The 23,831-nt window shown below is 40.9% G+C and overlaps 2 protein-coding genes across 4 annotated transcripts in view; both read left to right on the top strand.

The window, feature by feature from the left end:
* MACROD2 (mono-ADP ribosylhydrolase 2) overlaps positions 1 to 23,831 on the top strand; it is a 2,798,553-nt gene that overhangs the window by 1,190,447 nt on the left and 1,584,275 nt on the right. The window lies entirely within an intron of this gene.
* LOC141257856 (uncharacterized) overlaps positions 17,158 to 23,831 on the top strand; it is a 100,726-nt gene continuing 94,052 nt past the window's right edge. The window contains exons 1-3 of the mRNA XM_073672865.1: positions 17,158 to 17,373; positions 17,490 to 17,704; positions 18,106 to 18,957. Of these exons, the coding sequence (XP_073528966.1) occupies positions 17,509 to 17,704; positions 18,106 to 18,957 (1,048 nt within the window). The 5' untranslated portion in view covers positions 17,158 to 17,373; positions 17,490 to 17,508. The remainder of the gene's footprint in view (positions 17,374 to 17,489; positions 17,705 to 18,105; positions 18,958 to 23,831) is intronic.

Raw genomic sequence — 23,831 nt, 5'->3', positions numbered from 1 at the left:
TTCCACTCATTTTGGTGGTTAACTAATTCACAACTCTGGAGTTGTTTGCACAAAAAAACAATGGATGGGAACCGAGCAGAGCTGAGTGGCCAAACTGTGGTATTAGGCCAAAACTATTGGCTGGGTTAGATGCAGAAAAAAATTATATTCAATTTGCAACCTGATGGAGGTCTGTATAGATGGACTAATACAACAAGTCCCACACACAGCTAGAAGGCCAAATATTTTTTCAGAGGTAGATGCAGAAAAAAATTATATTCAGTTTGCAACCTTATAGAGGTCAGTATAGATGGATTAATAGAACAAGTCCCACACACAGCTAGAAGCCCAATATTTTTTCAGAGGTAGATGAAGAAAAAAATATATGCAGTTTGCAACCTGATGGAGGTCAGTATAGATGGACTAGTACAACAAGTCCCACACACAGCTAGAAGCCCAATATTTTTTCAGAGCTAGATGCAGAAAAAAATTATATTCAATTTGCAACCTGATGGAGGTCAGTATAGATGGACTAATAGAACAAGTCCCACACACAGCTAGAAGGCCAAATATTTTTTCAGAGGTAGATGCAGAAAAAAATTATATTCAGTTTGCAACCTTATGGAGGTCAGTATAGATGGACTAATAGAACAAGTCCCACACACAGCTAGAAGGCCAAATATTTTTTCAGAGGTAGATGCAGAAAAAAATTATATTCAGTTTGCAACCTTATGGAGGTCAGTATAGATGGACTAATAGAACAAGTCCCACACACAGCTAGAAGGCCAAATATTTTGTCAGAGGTAGATGCAGAAAAAAATTATATTCAATTTGCAACCTGATGGAGGTCTGTATAGATGGACTAATACAACAAGTCCCACACACAGCTAGAAGGCCAAATATTTTTTCAGAGGTAGATGCAGAAAAAAATTATATTCAGTTTGCAACCTTATGGAGGTCAGTATAGATGGATTAATAGAACAAGTCACACACAGCTAGAAGCCCAATATTTTTTCAGAGGTAGATGAAGAAAAAAATATATGCAGTTTGCAACCTGATGGAGGTCAGTATAGATGGACTAATAGAATGATGCTATGCCCAAAAGATTTTACTTCACTAGGTGCAGTAAAAAAATTGGTATTCTATACACAGGTGGTATATCTTGCAACACAGATAGGCTACTCCACTGACTAACACACTCTGCAATAGGCCAAAAAGGATTAGCTTTGCTAGATTCAGCCAAATGCTGTGAAAAAAACTTGCACAGCACTGGCACAGACCTGCCTGGCAAAAACTGATAGGAACTGATGTAACCTAGTCCTGAAAAGGACTCCAATTACAATTAGTCTTTACTCCCACAATCTATCTATTTAAGAGCACAGACCTGCCTGATAAAAGTCGTAGGAAATGCTGTAACCTAGTCCTTAAAAGGACTGCAATCACAACTATTCCCTACTCCCAAGCTATCTGTAGATTTGTGCGAAAATTGGCTTGAAATTAACAAGGTATAGCGCACACAGCAACAGCGGTGCCGTCTAACACGCAGCTGCAGCAGTGAGAAAATGGTGGCGACGGGGAAAATGGCTTGGACTTATAGGGCAAGGACATGTGACATACACTGCCAATGACACATGCCCTTGCTTGTGTGAAAAAAAGCACTTCGCTCCGTGTGTGCGCTGCTGATAGGCTGACAGATTGCACCTCCCCACTGCAAATGCGGGAAAGAGAAAAAAAAATGGAGATCTTCATTGTTCCTGCAGAGATCCATCCCCTGCCCCTCCCCCCACCCCGCTGTACACTCAAACTGCGTATTAACATTAATTTTCATCATTACTGAGAAAAAATCCAGTTATGATTTTGGTGCACGAACAGTTATTGAACATAACCTCGAACAGCCGAATTTTTCTCAAATTGTTCGTGTTCGCCGAACGGCTCGAACACCGCCCAAAACAGCTCGAATTTGAGATTGGCGAACAGTTCGAGTAGAACAACGCTCATCTCTACTGCTAACTGCTGTAGTGCCACCACTCATTTACTTTTTATTGCTGGCAAAGCACAACCCAGTTTACCCGTGTTCATTTAAAGTTTTCTATAAAATTTTATTTTAAATTTGTTACTCTGTAGATATAGAAAAACATTTTCTCCTTCCCCCATGACGGCACCATGGAGAGAGGGGATCCTCCCTTCAAGGACAGGAAACCTACAGATAAAAGGGCGGTACCTCTCTCCCGCATCAGTTGGTTTCCTGTCCTTGACGGGATCCTACAGCTCCTATAGGAGGCATACCTGCGGGGTGCCAGAAGATGGATGTCGTGGAATGCCAGGCCCGGCCAGTACGATTCAGGCAGCGGGGGTTCCCTGCCTCGGCTGGTGCAGTGCCCTGAAGCGCACTTGTTTACAGAGCATGAGAGGACCACCAAGTTAGTAACACAAAATTTAACATTTTAAGAACTTATCAGAAACACCATGTGGCTACAAATAGGCAACTAATAAGTGTGTGCACCCACACGTGAAGGGAGGGAATGTACGGGTGCCGTCATGGGCTCTGAGAAATCCTGTTACCGGTAAGAAACTACGTCTTTCTCCTTCCCCCATGACGGCACCAAGGAGAGAATTACAGAGAAGTCACTCATTAGGGCTGATCGGGATTGTAAGTTTTCCTCGGCTAAATGAAAGATGACCTCTGTCGCTTGCGGGAGAGAGGTACCGCCCTTTTATCTGTAGGTTTCCTGTCCTTGAAGGGCGGATCCCCTCTCTCTGTGATGCCATCATGGGCTCTGAGAAATCCCGTTACCGGTAAGTAACTACATCTTTTTTACCTATTACAGGTTTTCCACTTTCACGATTTTTATAGGATCAGAATTGGTTGAAATAATAAAGAAAACCATCAATACTTACCTGTGCAGTCACAGCTACACTCAATGCTTGGCTACAGCAGTCGCATGTGCCATATAATGTCTTCATTGCTGAAGTCCGAAATAAATTATCGGAGGGATGGGCAGTGCCACAGAAGGCATGGTGGGTATCATATTAATGTTATCCATTCTGAGCCTTTTTTTTTCTAAATGTTGAAATGACCGACCACCTTAAGCATCCTCCTGTGGCTAGAGCATTATATATAGTCTTATTCAGCATACACTTTATTTTCAGTTTTCCCAAACTGTTACTTTTTAGATAGCAGTTGTTTCTACGTTTGATAAATGGGGTTACACAATATAACAGGTAACAAAATATTAGAAGCAGCTCAGTACCCTTGGTGTTATCTGCCGTTATTCCCTTGAGAGGTCTTTAAAGAGAGAGCAGTTAGTGAGTGGATTACAGCTCCTCTAACAACATTGCTGACTAAACTGTTGACTGTTTTTATATATACAGTTATTGGATCTACATTATTTGTGTCTTTCATGTGAAGAATTTAAGTGGAAAAGATTAAAATATTGTTTAAAATAAAACTATTTATAACATATTTTATTAAATTGCCGTTTAAATTATTTATCTGCTTAAAATATTTTTTACTTGTTAAAAGGAGTTCCAACATAATAACCAAATGCCCCTCTGCTGGAACCCCTCGTGGTTAATTGTGGTCTGAGATAGTCGGGCACTTCATGCTCATTTTCTTTTCTGCGCCTCTACAGGAGAGACTAAGTACTACACAGTGCACATTCAAATCAATTAGTGAATCAGGTAAAAAATAATGATTGATCACTTCTGTTTGCAGTTATTTGCCTTAGTGACTAGTGATCAAATGTGTTACTCAAGTGCGCTTATCTTGTTACCAGTCTACTTTTATATACAATAGCCTAACCTATCTCCTTAGAGCGAATATACATTGATCAGTTATGTTAGTGTCAGTCCTCCACAACAGCAGCTCTACCCTGTCGAAGCTTGGCCTCCATAAGATCCCTGAAAGTTTCCCATGGTATCTGATACCAAGACATTAGCAGCAGGTCTTTCAGTCCTGTAATTTGTGTGGTGGAGCCTCTAGATTGGACTTGTTTTTCCAGATCATGATATTGAAGCTTAGTTGGATTGAGATCTGCGGAATTTGGAGACTCTTGAACTCTTTGCCATGTTAAAAAAAAAATTCTGAACAATTTTTATGTATAGGGAGCTGGGGAGCAGAAAAGCACAATAGGGTCTTATCCAGATTAAAAATGTAAATAATACTAGGTTATGCTAACCTGGTGGAGTTGCGATCACACAACAAAAAAGAAGCATGAGTATCCAGCTGCTGCTGCAGATCCACAGGTCATCCAACCGATACAATGGATATAGGAGAAGAACGTGGACTTTTCCCCGCTGCTGATAAGTGGTAAAGAAGATCCAAATCCAGGAACTGTATAAATGTGGTTTTTAATCAACGCGTTTCAAAGTACACACAGTTCTTCCTCAGGATGTAACCACATAACCTTACATGAGGTAGCCAGATAGTTTTATAGAAGTTGTATTCAAATAAAGGCACCAAGAAGACACATGTCAAAGTTCACTCGTTGCCGTTCGTGTACCAAACAGACCTTTACATCAAAAACTGTCTGACTACCTTGTGTAAGGTTATGTGATTACCTCCTGAGGAAGAATTATGTACTTCGAAACGTGTTGATTAAAAACCACATTAATACAGTTTTGGCTTCGGATCCTCCTTTCCACTTATCAGCAGTGCGGAAAGTCCACTTTCTTCTCCTATATCTGAACAATTTTTGCAATGTGACAGGGCTCATTATCCTGCTGAACGTGAACATTAAAATGGGGAATATCTATGCCATGAAGTGATGCAATTGGTGTGTAACAAAATGTAGAGTTAAATGTCAAAGTAACTTCCACATAAATACCAGATTGATGTCTATTTTGGTACTTTTTGTTCTTTCTGTCATGGCCAGCATTAATTTGCAATTTGTGCTAAATTATTTTTTGTGGTTCACAGACCAGACCCACATGCATCAGTGAGCCTTTGATACCCATCACCTATTGACTACTTTACCTGTTCAGAAAATTAACAGCAGCTACCAATCTTAGTCAAATTTCCTTACAGAAACAGTGGTAATGTTTCGACTAGTGACTCGTCTGGGTGTATGTGAAACTCGTACAATATTGTACTAAGCACATATTTAAACCCTCCAACCATCAATCAGTGATCAGTGAAAATAATGAGCCAATCATTTTATAGATGACTTAAATTTCATTCTCCTCCTACAACAGTTTAACGAATACATTACCCTAAGTATTGCTCCTCATAAAATCTATTGCAGTGCATATACCAGTGCATATAAATATCATGAAGCTTATTGTAACATGGGTCTTCTTAAATATCCCAAATGTGCACGCTCCAAATTGGCACTTGTGATCGGATCAATGACCGCAGTCATCAGGAAAACCCTGTTACTTTGTATAGCATAGCGGCCTCACGTAACTTGTAATTTTGGGATTGGCTGCTCGAAATGAGCCTCCTGACACTGAACCGCCAGATAGGGTTTAAATTTATGACCATATTATATTCTCTTGCTAAAGGCCCAGACATGTTGTAAGGGTAGGAATATTGCTGCCTTTTTTCTGTAATTGTCTTTTCACAATATTTTATTCCCATCTTTACAAGTTATCACCTGTCCATGGGATAGGTGAATTCCTTACTGACCGGTGGGGTTCTGACTATTGGCCAGACATGCGCTCGACCTCTGCATTCATTCTCTAGGGGACTGCTGGAGATAGCAGAGTACACCGCTCAGCTTTTTCCAGCAATCTCATAGAAAATGAATGGTGCTGTGTGGTATACATGCCCAGCCACTGCTACATTTTGTTGGGAACAGTGGGAAACAGCAGTCGTACTCCCATCAATCATTAAATTATTTTCTCTCCTGTGGAATAACTCTTTAAGAAAATCAACTGAGATTGGATGCTTTTTCTACTTTTCTGATCAAGAATTTGTTTGAGATTACAGATCATCATTACAGATCATCCTACGTTTGGCCTTCTTGCTTCCTTGTAATGTGGTGCCTTAGTGCTATCTCGTACTACTATTGGTTACCTTTCTTCCTTCCTTACACAAATCTTGATCACTATTAACCACTATTTGCAGGATGCACCCAAAAGTCTTAACATTTAAGGCTTCCTTCACATGTACGTGTTTCCGGTATGTGTGGCATCCATTTTTTTCATGGATACCACACGTACCCTTTATAACCTATGGCGTATCTTCACATATCTGTGTTTTCGCACATATACCGTGTGTTTATGTGTACCCTACGGAGACATGTCCATTTTTTTCCAACAGCATGGCTGATGAGGGCCAATTCAAGTCTATGGGTCCGTGAAAAACACGTACAGCACATGGATGGCATCTATGTTCCATTTATGTGCTGTAGGTGTTTAGCATTGCAAATTATATAGGAGAAGATGTGTAATATAATTATTTATTTATCCATACCGGAAAAAAAAGATGCACACTGATGACACAGTGATCCAAAACACAGTTGATACTGGCACCGATTTTACCCTTAACAATTTTTATACGGATGTGTGAAGGGTGTCTAAGAAATACTCTAACCCAATTGTCTATCCATTACAATTTGGCCCTCAAATCTTTATGGTTTGCCTAGTTAAGTGTTTCCCAAACTCCAGGGCAATACTAAGGAAATCCTGAAAACATGACGTGTTGGGGGCCATGAGGACTGAAGTTTGGGAAACACTAGTCTAGTTTTACTGCTTCGAGTACATCACCTTCAACAGCTGACTATTCACTTGGTGCCTTGTATATCCAACCCTTTCAAAGTGATATTCATTACAACTGTGGTTTTGGCTTATCTCTATATTTTCAGATTTACAGAATATTGGTTCCAACTCTGCTAAATTTCTAAAAATGGTGCTCATGGAATTTTATATAAACCATTAGGTCTTTTATATAGTACTTTTATAGTGTAGTTACACTGTCAGGTTTTATACCGTAATACACTTTGCCTAAATAGTTTATAGTTTCTATTATATAGGACTGTTTAGGGCACATTACCTTACTTTCTCATACACAAACAGTACAACCTCACCAATGGTGGCGAGATCTATTTGGTTTTCTTTGGCCTACGGTAACGTACATCAATTACAGTAAGTAATAGCATGTGTATTTTCCTTTTCTTCTACTTACCAAAGGGTTAAACATTACAAGTAGCGCTATTTCCTGGCAGCACACCTGTCCCCGTAAAAGCGACATTTTATAGTAAAACTCTGCCGCCAATATTAAAGCCATGCACTGCTAATTTTAAATTGTAAAGCGTAATATAGCTGTGGAAATCTCATTTTAGCAGTTTGGAATTAAAGTAGATTGATAATTGCATTTTCTCTTTATAGACATACAGTGCCATTGCAGAAAATGGAGACAGCTGTCATGTTCTCACTTTGAGCTTAAAGAAAAAAAAAAAACAACATAGAAAACTACAGGATAAACACATTGTATACACTAAAAAGTCTGAAACATTTCCATTGTTCCCATTTAATTGTAGCACTGTTTACGAGATTTCTATCCTGCTAATTAGTTCTTTTATGCTTCAAAAAACACCCTCAACACAAGCCCCTTCTAATTATCAGCTTATGATGAAAACCCAGTCTCCACGCCACAGCCGAGAGAGGTTTAGTTACTGCTATTCTGAACAAAACAGAGGGCACAATTAAATCATTTTCAGCTTTGGTATGTTTAACCTCCCCACCCCAAGAGTGTTAGTTTGGGTGATATAGCAGTGATAATTTGGCTCCATTAGGGCGCCCAGTCTTATGTTATGTTTTGGTTTGCAGTATTTAAGGTTGTGGTTTTTTTACGTTCAGAAGGTATACCCAATATTTAAATCAGAAATTGTGGGACATATGTAAGCCCTGCTCTGTTCCCCCCTCAAAGCCCTTAAAGGGAACCTAACCGCTGCCCGATCCACAGGCAGCCTGTATCAAACACTGACTGCATGATTTCAGCCATATATGTTTAGTGCTGCAACATTTCATAGAAAAACATACCTTAATAGCCAAATGAATAAAAGAATAAAATACTTTAGTAGCCAAAGGGGACTAAGCCGCACAGTAGACTAGTCTGCAGGCAGGTCCCTAGTGGCTTCTCGCTGCCCGCTGCCTGTGTGTATAGGCAGAGACCTATCATTCAAAGAGAGTGGATGGGGAGAAGTCGCTGGGGACTTGCCTGTCTAACTAGTCGTCTGTGTGCTTCAATCTCTTGCATCTATTAAAGCATGTTTTGCTTTGGAACACGGCAGTGTTCCATCGTTAAACATTTGTGGCTAAACTTATGCAGTCAATAGCTGACACATGCTGCCTGGGGATCGAGCAGCATGTATCAACTGTCCGTTCCCTTTAAGACTTCCAAAAATGCCAATGTATGTTACTGTGACTTTAAAGTCTGACATAGAAATGTAACATTCTCAAGGGAATGAGTAGTAAATTTTGCAGGCGCTTCTCCTTCATTCATAGTGCGCCAATGTACTGATTCTTGGGCTCCTCTTCTTCTTCCCCCAACATGACCACAGTGCTTTTCAGGCTAGCTGATGTGCATCCATAGTCTGAGACACTCTCCCTGTTCTCGAGAGCTTATCACACTACCTAAGAACAGTGTTCATTGAGTAATTCGAGAAGCGCTGTGGCCATTTTATAGGAAAGAAGAGGGGCTGGAGAATCAGCAGACGAGTGACACGATGAATGAAAGGGGACCAGGTAGAGTGCTCAAGCAGGTTTACACTTCCTAACACAATGTGAGTAAAGGCATTTCACTAAAATTGCACATTAAATTACTTTAATTCTTTGCATTCTAAAATAGTACATATTTGATGCTTTGATCTTGACAAAAAGACCTTCCTCAAATATAAGGATTGGGTATAGAAGTGCAGAGGGTAGAAGTGAAGGTAGAAGAAAATTGTAGGAAACGTGACATCCATCCCTCAATAGAGTTGAATTTTTGTGGCACACTAGAGGGTTGCTTTAAAGAAGTTGTCCAGCATTTTAGATTACCCCCCCAATGTATCCCCCCGGATTTTTGTAATTAGCTTATGTTGCAGCTACTGCCTGTGAGCGGCGCTATCCTTGGTCACTCACAGGCATCACATGACCCTGCACTGACGTCATGACAAGTGAGGCATGACTCAGCGCTGGGGTCCCCGTTGTGGCTGCTGGGTTGTGGGTGGGGTTACCCACTGCGTCACACCCAGCATCCACCGCGCGCTTTCCCAATGAATGGGGACAGGCAGAGCTCACAGTGGATGCCGGTTGTGATGCGGGGGGTAACCTGCATCCACCGTGGAACCAGGAAGACAGAGACCCCGGCTGCTGCCAGCACTTGTCGTGACGTCAGCGGATGTCAGAGACAGCTGCGGCGGGGGTCACGTGATGCCTGTGAGCGGCCAGTGATAGCCAGCATCACTATGTTAACATGTGAAACTAGACCCACTGAATGGTTAAGCGCTTATAGACAAACATACATTCATTTAGAAAAGCCTCTAAAATTGCAACTTGGTGTATACATAGACAAATCATTTGGTTACAGCATTCTTTATGTAAAAAGAACCACCGATATCTACATTGTGTAAGTATCGTCATCTAATCCTTCTTTTTGAAGTGAGGGTTGTTAAAAACTAGAAAGATCACAGCAAAAAGTAGTGAATATGTTGATTTTTGTGGGATGCTGGGACTTCATGTGTTGGGATATGACAAAAAAGAATATATTTAAATGTTACGTATCTGTGGCTGACTATTGTACTGCTCATCAAAAGATTAATTATCATATCATACTTAGTTTTTCAAGTATTATATGCATAATGTGACAACTTGAGAGCATTTTATGGAATCGGCATGATTGGCTCAACAAGAACGTTCCCTTCAATACTGTGTATCAGATTTAAAATTGGTCACAATTCAGTTTTATTCTCTTCAGATACAGCAAATCAAGTGTAACAAAACAAATCCTTGCCATCTGACTACTAACTAAAACCATTCAGTATCCCTCAATAAGAGACCCTGCGCTAAATGTCCAGCACCTCTAACCCTTCATGGTCCATTCTATTATTCCAGGTGTTGACCCTCACTGGCATTAACAAAGGCTGTTCCTTATATTAGGATCCTTTGTGTGAGTACTATGGATGGATGGAGTGGAAGACCGCCTTTCTCTCTCCATGAGCAGTCAGGTCCTGCTTCTTTCTCTACTGCGCACACTATAGTTGGTTGGAATATTATATTTTGGATGATGAAGAAACCTGAGTAGTCGGGAAAGCTTGCAATTTGTTACCATCTTTTCAGTTAGCCATTAAAAAGCATCAACCACTGAGGACTCTCAAATGTTAATATTTTTATATTTTGCAGGCATTAATACTCTTTCAGTTGCACTGCCACAATACATATGGTCTTAGAATGATATGTCCTATATATAATATCTTAATTTTTCCGCATTTTTTCCAATATTTTAGAGGCAATTATGTCTCGCCTCTAAATACTGATTCTGAACTAGAGGTATGGATAATACACAAACAATAAACATTTTCTTTAAGCCGCAAGAGGCAGTAAGCTACAACTGAGCGAAATAAAAAAAACTATTGAAAAATGTGTATCTACTATGTTATGTATAACCTCCATCTGTAAATTATGCTTTGAATTTATGCACAGTGAATATTTCATAAAGGACGGGACTTAGCTGTGCTGCAAGGTTAAGCATACATTTAATTAAAACTGCTATACTCGTATATAGAAATAGATTAAATGTATTATAGAAAGTAGAAAAAGTCATCATACGGCCAGGATCATGTTGGATATGACATGAGGCCATTGTTATAACATTGTAGTTGGAATTCTACCCAGTATCTTGTCAATCAATAATAGTCCTGGATATCTTGCCATATATAAAACATAATTTGAGTAAGTATTTATCCCCTTATTTATTACATTTTATCATCTTCCCAAAGTTTATAGTCTCAGCCCATTAAAAGTCCTGAAAAAAATGAGACTGGACACATTCCTAATTTTACATGCCAGTCTCTGAGAACTAATACCTCCGCATTGGCCAGGATTGTCTTAGTGTTATCTTGAGAGGAGAGTAAAGTAGCATGACCCTTGGGATATTTCCTTTTTCCCTTCCTTGTTAATATTACTTAGTCAATGAAGAGTGGGAGCCCCATATGGGTTAAAGTGATGTAACCGGGAAAACGGGAATAGACAAGCACATGTTGACTTATGTTGTAGATGAACATACTTAACTGAATGTTATAGAATTGTTTTCTGAAATGGTTTTCTCACCTTTGAAACTGCTAAAACTCTTACTATCGCTCTTATTCACTCTCGTCTGGACTACTGCAACTCTCTTCTGATCGATCTCCCTCTTACCAAACTTTCTCCTCTCTAATCCATCCTGAATGCAGCAGCCAGGGTCGTGTTTCTGTCCAGCCGCTTCACCAATGCCTCCATCTTGTGCCAGTCATTACACTGGTTGCCCATTCACTACAGGGCCAATATAAACGAATCGCTCTCACCCACAAAGCTCTCCACAGTTCTGCACCGCCTTATATCTCCTCTCTCATCTCTGTCTATTGCTCTACACGTGCCTCCATTCTACAAATGACCTAAGACTAACATCTCCCATAATCCAAACCTCGCACCTCCAACTCCAAGACTTCTCTCATGCTGCGGCAGTTCTCTGGAATGCTCTACCCCAGACGATCCGACTGATGCCTAGCCACCATGTCTTCAAGCGCGCCTTAAAAACACATCTCTTTAAACATGCCTACCACCTCAACTACTCAGTAAACCAACTTTCCCCTGTTCCCTTCTTCTAAATATTATTCAGAATCTGCACCCTACTATTCATCTGTCTACACACCCTCCATGCACACAATAACTGCACTCAATACTTGATTATTGCACTTAAACATATGGACTGATGACCGGATCATGCTGCCCTATTCATTATAATTGCCAGACCTGAAATAACACTTTTCACCTATTGTGCGCCCCCATTTCCTTGTAGAATGTAAGCTTGCGAGCAGAGACCTCACTCCTAATGTAACTGTTTTTAAACTCTCACCTTGTATTGAATTTATTGTCTGTACATGTGCCCGCTTAATTGTAAAGTGCTGCGGAATATGTTGGCGCTATATAAATATAAATTATTATTATTATGGTTAAGATGGGTGTACCCAATGTGTCTTGCCCAAGGCTGAGGGATGTCGCCCCTGGTGCAGTCCCTATTGAGCGCAGCTACGACTGATACTCAAAAGTTAGATACATGTACTGCTTTGCATCTGTGGTTCACAGCAGGAGCAATCCACTATCACACAAAATCGCCAAGGGAAGTGCTGCACTTTCAGACTTTGGATGCAACACAACTCGGCGGATCCTAGTGTGGCAAGGCTCGTTAAAGGGTCAGTATTGACTTTTAGGATTGCTACTTATAATAAATGGCACTAGAGTTCTAGTTCTCTTCTTTTCTGAAGAGACCATTCGCATATTTCATTTGCAAGGCTTAAAATTCTCTTCACCTTGGCTTGAAATGTCACTCTCCACAAGGAGGAACGTTACCCATTGGATCCCGAGTGAAGCTACCAATTAGATACTTTTGCAAAATGCACTCATTTATTGGTGGTGACCTTTAGACATACCTACATTATGTAAGACCAAATAGGTGGGTAATGCAGTGGTTACCAAATGTGGCATGTCACAGTCCTGTGTGTAGAATTACTGTACGCTAAAATCGTGCAATAACATAACTTGTTAACAGGGGTAAACAATAATCTCACTTCCGATATTTCCATGAGGTCAGTATTCAACTTTTTTCACAGGATTTTCAAGGGCCCTGACAGAAGAGCCACAGAGACAACTGCTTCCAGCAGAACTCTAAAAAGAATTCTTTTTGTGATGCGGAATTTCCGCAGCGTAAACGCTTGCAAAACGCTTGGTAATCCGTGCCCCATGATCCCCAATGAAAATCTGAATGTTCTATGCCCATGCTGCGAAATTTTCCGCAGCTGATTTTCCTTGCGGAAAAATCCGCACAATGTCCATTATTTGAGCGTTTCCGCATGCGGATTTGAGGTCACGATGCATTTGAAAAACTCAAGTCAATTCCGCATGTAAAAACACTGCAATAACGCGTGTAAAATCCGCAAGCGTTTTTACTGCCAAGAACATGCAGAAACGCTGCGGAAATTTTCTGCATCGTGGGCACATAGCCTTAGTGTATACTGTTGTTATAAATGCACTTGGACACTAGTGGTGCTTAGTGCTATTGTGTGAATACATGGAATAGTATTCCAGCTGTTGCTATTCTACCACTGAAATACAACAAATTTGAAAAGGAACGGATCTGACCCATAGATTCAAACAATTGTTGGCTTAATTTGACTCTCCGCCATCACAGGGATCAGCTTTCAGTAAAACAGCAGGATGCTTAGCGATTTCACAGCCCACTACTTTCAATTTGCTCAATGCAACAAAGCAACAATACAAAATCACTTAGGCACACTTCAAAAACAAACACAACCCTCAAAAACAAATCACTGTGCGGAATCTAACTGCAAGAAGGAGAAATGTGCATTTTTCCACTTGGAGTGAGATCCTACCAGTGCAATACAGCAATGTCAGTGGGAAATGTAGTCTGTGCAGTGCAGTATTTTATTTTGTGGTTTACTTTATTTTTTGCTTTCCAGTACTGTTCCTGCCTTTGGTGTTTCTGTTGGAGGTGCCCAATATTGACATATTTTTGCTTTTAAGGTTGGATTATAAATGTTTAAATCTGTGATTCCCAACCGTATTACTACATTGGAACCCCCCCCAAAAAAATTTCCACACCCAGGGAACTCCCACCTCTCTTTACATATTAGATGACTATCGGCCAAACAATGCTTTGGCCTATCACTGCACTAAAAGCCGACTCTCCCATACAGAGGAGTACTTTTTTGCCTGAGCGCTCTTGTGCGCTCTATAGGAAAGCTGCTGTCTGACACTTTGACCAGCGACTTATCTCCAGAACAATGCAGTCCGAAATGGGACATGTGCAATCAACATCTCTCCCCGACCATCAGTTGTCCGGCACCCACATACATGATAGACTGTTGGCTGAACACATCCAATTCGACAGGTTCGACTGACATTAGTCTATTGTGCATGTTTGCTTTAAAGGTCGCCAGCTAACTACATCTTGGGCCAGTATTGATGACTGCTTTACATGTCCCATATATTTGTTCTTGGAACCTAGGCGTGCCAGGTAACCCTTGTGTGGAAGCGTTATAGACTAATGCTACGCAATAGACATGGTGATATATTAGGACATCTATGGTAGCTCTCTCATGTTTTGGAGAATTTCTGAAGTTATCATATATTTGGGTTATTCTATACGAAATAGCATTGTTGCAGCCTTCCAAGGTTTTTATAGCATGTAATGATATTTTATTTGGTAGAAAGTCTATGTAGTCTATATTCGGTCTTAAAAGATTGCGGCAATTGGCTGAGGACTTGGGCTCCTTTGTTCTCCTCAACTAAATCCCCCATCAATCAAAATATCTGATGTGTCTCTATGACATGTAAAAAGTTTTTGGAAATGATGTGTAGCTAAAAATTTTGGCTATGCAGGTTTTTTGATTGTTACCAAGAGCATGCATTCTCCATATAGGAGCTATGAACACAAAACAATACACTTTTTTTTTTTATTAAGACCTACTGCAAAGTTGATCTTTTTTTCAATTTAGATGCATTAAAACACTAAAAAAGATTGCATTGAAGGTGGATATAGCCCTTAGTAATAATCATTAAAATAATCCTCACCAATTTTTTACTTAGTTGTGGCTATGGTGACATCTTGTCCTATGACCTGTAGTTATATTCTAAAATCAGATGACTGCACATCCCTTGCTGTCTCCACTGTTGGTTCATGTGAACCTACCCTGCTCTCCGGGACATATGCCTACTGTATATACTTTTATTTTAGTCTGCAAGAAAAATAAAAACTCTCCCGGAAGACCGCTTTCATTCACAGTATGTGGGCCTTCGCTAATCATGCTTAGCACTAGCATTGAGTCCCCTAACTAGTTACAAATAGTAACAGTGGGTGGAAGCAATTAGTAAACTCATAAAGTTTTTTTACGATCAGTGCTGAGTCTCTTTACAGCAGACATTATGCAGGTCCAACAATCACGGAGGGACCAATATTAATACATTTACCTCAATTGCATCAACATTTTTCACCCAATGGTCTTGTTCAAATGTATGTAGTTTATAGCCGTGTTGTTCAGTTCCGTGTGCCATTAATAGTAGTATATTGGGACATTATGACACTCAATTTGTATGTCCTGTATTCAGTTTTAGTGTATGGGAATTTAAGGTTGCTGTAAAAATGTATAAAACATAACAGCAGCTTCAGCATTTAATTGAGAGGAACATTTTATATTGTTTGTGATTGCACCTGGAGTTCATCTGAAGCATAGGGAACACTGACCAAAGGCCCATCCGTAGTGAAATACATAAAAAGAGAGGGACCCTAACATCATCATGGTCTTGTGTTTTGCAGCCCATAACAGAAGGACCAGGTATTTGTTACTCCACATCCTTTTCATGACTCTTGAGCTAGTCCTCCACCATCTTATTGGCCAACAATTCTCTTCCCCTGAAGGGTCTTGTGCAAGTTTTTGCCACTTGGCAATAAAAAGAAAAAACCAACCAGGACTGGATCCCTTCTCCCCGAAGTCTTCAATACAGCACATGATTGATTTCTTTGGTCTGTGCAACTGGACATCATAGGTGGAACGTTATCCTTCACTGAACCACTTTTGATTAGAGCTAGTTCACATGTTTGCATAACATCTGTAGTTTCTCATCCATATATCCGCCACAAATCCTGCCCTCCCTGTGAATTTTTTAGTCCAAAGCGAATAGCATTGTTTATTCCTATATGACTATTAAATTGGGTCAAAATATCTGGGGTAAGACCAAAACTTGCAGCTGATATTCCGATGAGAAAATATAGCTGCTAAGGAGTCTTGTGAATTAGCCCAAAGCCGGAGCAGCTTCTGCTCTAAAGATGTCAGCTGCTTTCAACTCTCTTGACAATAACAGCTGATTCAGGGAAGTTTCATAAGCAAGAAAGGGCATAACTTTTTAGTTTTTAAGAGGTTGTCCTGATCAATCCATTGCTTTAAAAAGCCACAAAGTTAAACTTTGTAGCCTTTATAGAAAGTGGCTTAATTGTTCTGATCTTGTTGATGAGGACATGTGCAAGTTAGGATATGTGCACATGATCCGGACAGGCATCGTTTTGGACGCAGCGTACTTTATACTGTGTCCAAAGCACTGCGTTATATGAACGCAGGTGAATCCGCATGTGTAAATTGAACCAGGCGGATTAACCGCATTCAATACATTGTAATAATCTAATTTCTCTTGCGGAGACTAGCGATTCCGCAAGAGAAATTGACATGCTGTGGTCTGGAAAGACGTGCCACATGTCCGTGTCTGCGGGTGATCCGCAGGTGCACGGAGACACATAGTGAACATGGGATTTCTATAAAGATAAGCAGATTGATACATGGAGGATGAGGTTCAAATTAAATTTCTTGAAATTTGCAGTTTCACTCAAACTTTTTGATATTCGATTAAAGGTTTGCATAAAAAGAAGACTTCTCCTGCACTGTTCCGCACATTTCTGAAGCATCAGAGAGTGGGCTAATGTATTTCTGTGTCGCCGCATGGGCCTCCTTATAATGCCTTAGAGCTATGACATCTAGAAGATTATCATACCTTGTACAATGGTGGTCAGTACCTGATCCATCACAGGTCAACAGTTTCCAGTGGAGCATGGTTTGTACAGCAGAGTCGTTTAACGTCTTCAGAGTCACAGGTTAACACTAGAACTACTGATGGAGTCATTTTGACTCCTTTCGTTTTTTATTTCTCTTCTGTGACTACATTTTTCAGAATTCCGGCTTGAAACTCGGTGACTTTTCCTCAAATATGATGTGAAAAAAGATTTTGTGAGAATAAATAATTTTGGTGAAAAATTTGCGCGTTTTTTTCAAAATTTGCCAAGAACTACTGGAGGGAGTCATTTTGACTCCCTAGTATATTTTGAGGTCCTTTTGTCACTAAATGTTGCTATAAAGTTTTGTGCATAATTTTTTCACTCTGTCTTATTTACCCTGATGTTCATATAGATGTAGTTCAATTTACATGTCAACTTTTCACATTTTCCTTGTGTTTTACCTGCTTGTATTACTGTGTAATGCTGAACAAAATAGCTTGTTTACTCTAGGCTCTTATCTTATGCTAATGAAGGGTGGTGTTTTTCTAAGGTCCTAGCAGGAGACAGTATTCTGGATAGTAACTTTACTTTCAGTTCAGCTGAAGAGACAAAGAGAACAGACGCAGACATACGAGCTCTGAAGACTCATACAGGTATGAATTGTTATGAAATAGTTTAGCTGTCTGTCAACTGATTCAGCCCACCTACTTTTGAAGGTGGCAGAACAGTTATTATTTCTTTTAGTTTTCATTTCATTTCTATTTTTCAGCAGGGAACTATATAGAATTATGGAATTTGTGAGGAATATGGAGAGAAGACGTTTGATAAAGCCTCAGGATATTCTGGCTACTTTGCAATCCATACCGGAGGATGAATCGGAATCCAAATTGCAGGAACATGTATTTGATTCTGACAGTGATGAAGATTTCATTCCTCAGAACATATCAAGTGAATCTGAAGACTCAGAAGGAACAAATCCAGAAGGTAAGTAGTTATGTGTATTTATTTGTTCTTCCACACACTGAGTTAGGGCCTGTGCACACTAGCAGAATTCTGGCTGAATAGCCATCTGGATATTCTTGCCGCAATACAGGCCGTACCTGCCCGCTCATGCCTGAAGCTCTGCTCCGAACCCCGGGCAGGAGCTGCTGTCAGGGACAGAGCAGCGCTTGCTTACGCGCGAGCACGGCTCCGTCCCAGACAGCGGCTCCAGCCCGGGGTTCGGAGCGGAGCTTCAGGTATGAAACTCCGCTCTGTACCTGAGCGGGCAGGTACGGGCCGGATTGTGGTGAGAATATCCGGTCGGATATTCCGCCGCTAATCCAGCCAGTGTGCACGGACCCTTACAAAACAAAAAATCTAAATATTCATCAACTTTTTTACAGATATTCCAAGCACATCAACTGGGGATCGGGCTCATGCAGTTATGTTGCCTCGTGACCATCCTCCTGGTCGTGGACAGAAAAAATCAGCAAAACGTCCCAGAAATGAAAGAACAACAGATAACGATGGCGGCGAAGGTAATGCAACAACAAACACCAGAGAAGGCGAATCTGAAGGAATACTAGTTTCAGCGGATGGTATTCAATGGAAACCTGTTGAAATTGGAGAACACTTGCCTGGTAGGCGTGACAGCCAAAATATTCTTCGAGAAGCACCTGGCCCTACAGGATATGCCAGAAGAAATATCATTATCGATAGTCCTTTGAGCGCATGGCGTTTATTTTTTGATTCATATATATTAACACATATAAAGAACTGTACGCTTGCAGAAGCATGCAGGAACAATAATTTACAGTTTACTCTATCTGATGAGGAGCTAGATGCATTCATTGCGATATTCTATGCTCGTGGAATATCTGGCACGAACCGTCACTCGATTAGCAGCATTTGGTGTAATGACTGGGGAATACCGTTTTGCAAAGCGACAATGTCTAGGGACCGCTTTGTTGAAATTATGAGGTTTCTCAGATTTGATGAGAAATCTACTCGATCGGAGAGACTGCAAACGGACAAGTTTGCTCTATTTTCTACTGTGTGGGACAGGTTTATTGAAAATTGTATTGCGTGTTACAAACCTGGCCCATACATAACGGTGGATGAGCAACTTTTCCCAAGCAAAACTAGGTGTCCATTCACGCAGTACATGCCTTCCAAACCAGATAAATATGGCCACAAATATTGGCTAGCTGTTGATAAGAGGAGCAAATATCTGGCAAATGGCTTCCCTTATCTAGGCAAAGATGACACACGCCGTGCTGAGGACCGTTTAGCTGACCATGTGGTAATGAAGTTATAGGACTCGTTTTTGAAAAAAGGTCGCAATGTTACAACCGATAATTATTTTACTTCAGTAAAATTAGCTAAACAGCTAAAAAGCAAAGGAACAACCATCGTGGGAACACGGAACAAGATAAGGCGAGAAGTGCCTAAAGAAATAAAATCCATGAAAGAGGAATTGTACAACACTAAAGTGTTTAGAAATGAAGACAATTTTACACTTACAGTATATCAAGGAAAGCCCAACAAAAATGTTGCCATTTTGAGTTCCGTCCATCCAGATGTTGTTGTTGCTTCTGATTCCGCTAAAAAAACTCCAGAAACGGTAAAGTTTTACAATGAAACAAAATATGGAGTAGATGTAGTGGATCAGATGGCACGAAAATATACCACACGAACATGCACAAGGAGATGGCCTGTTCATGCATTTGAAAATGCCTTAGACTTTGCGGGTATAAATGCATGGATAATATTCAAGGAGATTACCCACCAAAAAATGTCACGCAAGGCATTTTTGCAAACGCTTGTGAGAGAGTTGAGCGGTCCTTATGTCACAGATAGGGAAAAGGGTTCCACGTCCCAAGTTTCTACATGCTCAGAAGTGCTGGTTCAAACAAAATTTTGCCAGATCAAAGAAAAGTGCAAGAAAAATAGATCTGTCGGAAATTGTAAGACTTGTGGTAAGTCTTTGTGTGGGCAATGTACTGCCATAAATCAAAGGCAATGCCTAAAATGCGAAACACCAAATGTTTAGAAGGTGAATTCTGCGCCATATTTTCATTTTTATGCTCCTCCACCTACATTTTCTCTGCTTTTTGTTCTTCAGTTGTTGTTTATATGTGTGCACTTGAATAAAAAAAAATGTTTGAAAAACGTCTATTATAATTATTGTTATTTTCTGTAGAAAAATAAGAAAAGCAGAAAAAAAACAATCAAAAGCATTACTGTTGGATCTCACAATAATAATACATTACAAAAAATATAATTATTAATAAATAACCACAAATGAAACTCTAAAAATAAACGAAAACAAGCAAGGAGTCAAAATGACTCCTTTCAGTAGTTCTAGGCGGGGTCACGAGTCCAGTAGTCCTAGTGTTAAGTTTCTCTCTTCTGTGGAGTGTAAGCTCTTGTGATAAATGGGGTCCTCTTTCTCTTTTGCAGTATATAAGCTCTTTTGGTCAGCGGGGTCATCTGTCAATTTCTCACCCCTCTCCCCCCTCATGCATTTTCCGAGCGATTACAACTATCCATTATTTAGATGCACACAAATTGAAATTTTGGGGAAAATTTAACGACGCTGGTAAATTCAAATTAAAACAAATCCGCTCTTCTCTTCCCAATTCCATGAATCTGTCACTAACTGGGGTGCTTGCTGTAGTTTTGTTAAATTAATTTGTTTTATCAGCAGGATATTCTCATTAGAGACATTTTAAACCTGCTGCCAGGTAATCCCACATATACATGAGCTCTGTATAACCCTGCTTCCACGACTGATGTGACCGCTTTCTTTGTACACTGTACATAGGCAGAACGCTGCCAATCAGTGGTGTAGGCGAGTTATACACAGCGCAGCATTCAGATTGCTGGTAGATCTGTAGCTGATAGCACAGTGATTTTATTAAAACTGTAGCAAGCAGCCCAGTAAGCGATTCATAACTGGAATAGGGGTCTCTTATCCTACATTATGTTACTCTCAGATGGGGTAGCAAAATCCTGGTGACAGATTCCCTTTAAGGTTGTATAATTAGTTGAACCTATTATAAGAGCACTATTCTCACTGCCACGCTCAGTGCATTTATTTACATGTGCTCCATAGCTTTTTGTCTATCCGCTCACTCCGTTAATGTTTGTTGAAGGCATTTCAGAATGTTTTATTACTGTTCTAAAATGCAGACATTGTATTATCCAGCATCATCGCCATTCAAATAGCCATTTCTCTGTAAAGCAAAGGAGTGTCTGAGCGCCTTTGGTAATGACAACTGCAGTCACACACCAATACACTTTCCCAATGTGATTCCACAGCAAAAAGATTAAAAAACAAAAGTAACATTTGGTTGATTATTGACTCATTGCTATAAATAAGCTATTCCAGCGGAAAGAAAACCTGAATCAAAACAAATTGTATTTCAGGTCAGAAAAGTAGATAATTCAGCAAGAAGAAAATGTGAAATCATCAGTAAGCAGATTTTTTCCTGAGATTTTCTGTTGTATTTACATTTACATCACTCCCTCTGTTAAGACTGTAAAATGAAATTGCCGCTGGCACAAGTGCTGTCCTCGGAGACAAGTGTCAGGTACTCTTTGAAGAAGCGCTGAATCTCCTGGCCTATTACCATTTTTGGCATCATGTTTTCTTTTACATATTATTTGCTTAGTAATCTCAGATGCAGCTTTATGTTTTACTTCTTTGGACCAGAATAACACTTTATTGATTGTTACTAGTGTTGAGCGAACATGCTCGACACTGCTCGGTACTCGCCCGAGCATCACTCTACTCGGGATGTTCGGCGAGCACTGAGCATTTCCAGGTTACTCGGGCGGGAGCTCGGGTCTCCGCCCTGCATGTTTGGCGCTCTTTACAGAGCCAATGAACATGCAGGGATTGCCAGCCAGTCACTGTAATGCCGCAGCCATGTTGTTTGTGGGCATTACAGTGATTGGCTGGCCGCACAGCGTCACCTCCCAGATGATCAGCCCGTCATGATTGGTGTGTGTGGGTGTCTGTGCGTGTGTCTGCGGGTGTGTGTGGTGTGTGTGATGTGTGCGGTGTCTGTGCGGGTGTCTGTGCGTGTGTCTGCGGGTGTGTGCGGTGTCTGTGCGATGTCTGCGGGTGTGCGCATTGTCTGTGCGATGTCTGCGGGTGTGTGCGATGTCTGCGAGTGTGTGCGGTGTCTGTGCGATGTCTGCGGGTGTGTGCGGTGTCTGTGCGATGTCTGCGGGTGTGTGCGTGCAGGCAGACATAGGCCGATGTGACACTACTACTCCCATCGGCCTATGTCTGTCCCTGGTCCACTCGTGCCAGCAGGATCAGCTCGATGGGAGCAGTAGTTCCCATCAGCCTGATCCTGCTATTTAAATTGCCCTACTGTGTCCCCAATAAATGTTAAATACATTTCATTGGTGGCCAGTGGTTACCTACAATAAATTAGTTCATACTTTACCTGTCCCCGCCGATCGCCACCTAAAATAAAGTAAAAAATAAAAAACTACACCTATACTCACCTAGACACCTAATTCCCCGAAGCCATCGATCTCCTGTAATAAAATATAAAATAATAAACCACAACCTTATCCTTACCCCTCCGTAGTAGTCCACGAGTGTCCCACGATGATCTCCAGTTTAGAGCAGCCACATAGAATGTGACCGCTCTGAACCGCTGCCGCCGCTAGAATGATGGGACCGTAAAGCAGCCCCGTCATTGCATAAGCGGGTTCGCCGGAGTTCAGGCAGCGCTGCTCCGGTTAGCTCCTTTACGGCCCTGCTGTATCGTGAGAAATTCCCACGGTACAGCAGTGCCGTAAAGGAGGTCTCCGGAGCTGCGCTGCCTGAATGCACTCCGGTGACCTCAGTCAGTGGCTCCCGCTGCTGGGAGCGGACGTGTTCCCGGCAGTGTGAGCTTACAGCAGCCATGCACAGCTGTCACCATCTCCAGATGTGACAGCTGTGCATGGGAGATCAGCGCAGGAACGTGGACAGGTAACTATTTTTTTTTAGTAAACTAAGAATTAAATAAAATTGTGTGTTTTATTTCAAATAAATTATTTTTTTCTGGGTGTAGTGTGTGTTTTTTCTTTTTAACACTTTGTAGGTTAGTAATGGGGGTGTCTTATAGACGCCCATCATTACTAACCTGGGCTTCATGGCAGCTGGCGCTGACATGAACCCCAACCCTATTACCCCCTGCCACCGCACCAGGGCAGCGTGGAAGAGCGAGGCTAAGCGCCAGAATTGGCGCATCCTATGGATGCGCCATTTCTGGGGCGGCTGACGGCTGGTGTTTCTAGCCTGGGAGGGGGCCAATATTCATGGCACCCTTCCTGGGCTATTAATATCAGCCCCCAGCTGTCTGCCTAGCCTTTGCTAGCTATTAAATAGGGAGTACCCCACGTCATTTTTTGGGGGGGTCCCCCATTTTAATAGCTAGTAAAGGCTAGGTATTCAGCTGGGGGCTGATATTAGTAGCCTGGGAAGCTCCGTGGGTATTACCCCCTTCCCAGGCTTCAAACATCTGCCCCAGCCGTCTGCTTAACCTCCGCTAGAGCCTAAAATTATGGGGGATCCCACGCCAATTTTTTTTTAAATAAATCCTTTATTTTAACACTAAATGACAAGTACAGTAATCAACACTGTCACTGTACTTCATATATATGTGACTGACATGTTTCTATCTATCTAATCTATGTATGATTCTCTATTCCTTCTATTCTAAATTGTCGGGTACAGATGCTGAATTGCCGGCCGGCTTTTTTAAAGAGACGGTGCATGAAAACACCATTATATTTTTAAATAAATCCTTTACACTAAATGACAAGTACAGTAATCAACACTGTCACTGTACTTCATATATATGTGACTGACCTGTTTCTATCTATCTAATCTATGTGTGAAGCTCTATTCTGTCTGTTATAAATTGTTGGATACCACAGCTGAATTGCCGGCCGGCTTTTTTAAAGAGACAGTGCATGAAAACACAATTATTTTTTTTGATAAATCCTTTACACTAAATGACAAGTACAGTAAGCAACACTGTCACTGTACTTCATATATATGTGACTGACATGTTTCTATCTATCTAATCTATGTGTGAAGCTCTATTCTTTCTGTTGT

This window comes from Phyllobates terribilis, unplaced genomic scaffold (genome assembly GCF_046119375.1).
Source record: "Phyllobates terribilis strain yellow unplaced genomic scaffold, ASM4611937v1 Scaffold_3__8_contigs__length_932513732, whole genome shotgun sequence".
Lineage (NCBI taxonomy): Eukaryota > Metazoa > Chordata > Amphibia > Anura > Dendrobatidae > Phyllobates > Phyllobates terribilis.
The sequence above is the reverse complement of the archived record's forward strand: the minus strand, read 5'-3'. Positions and strand labels throughout refer to the sequence as shown.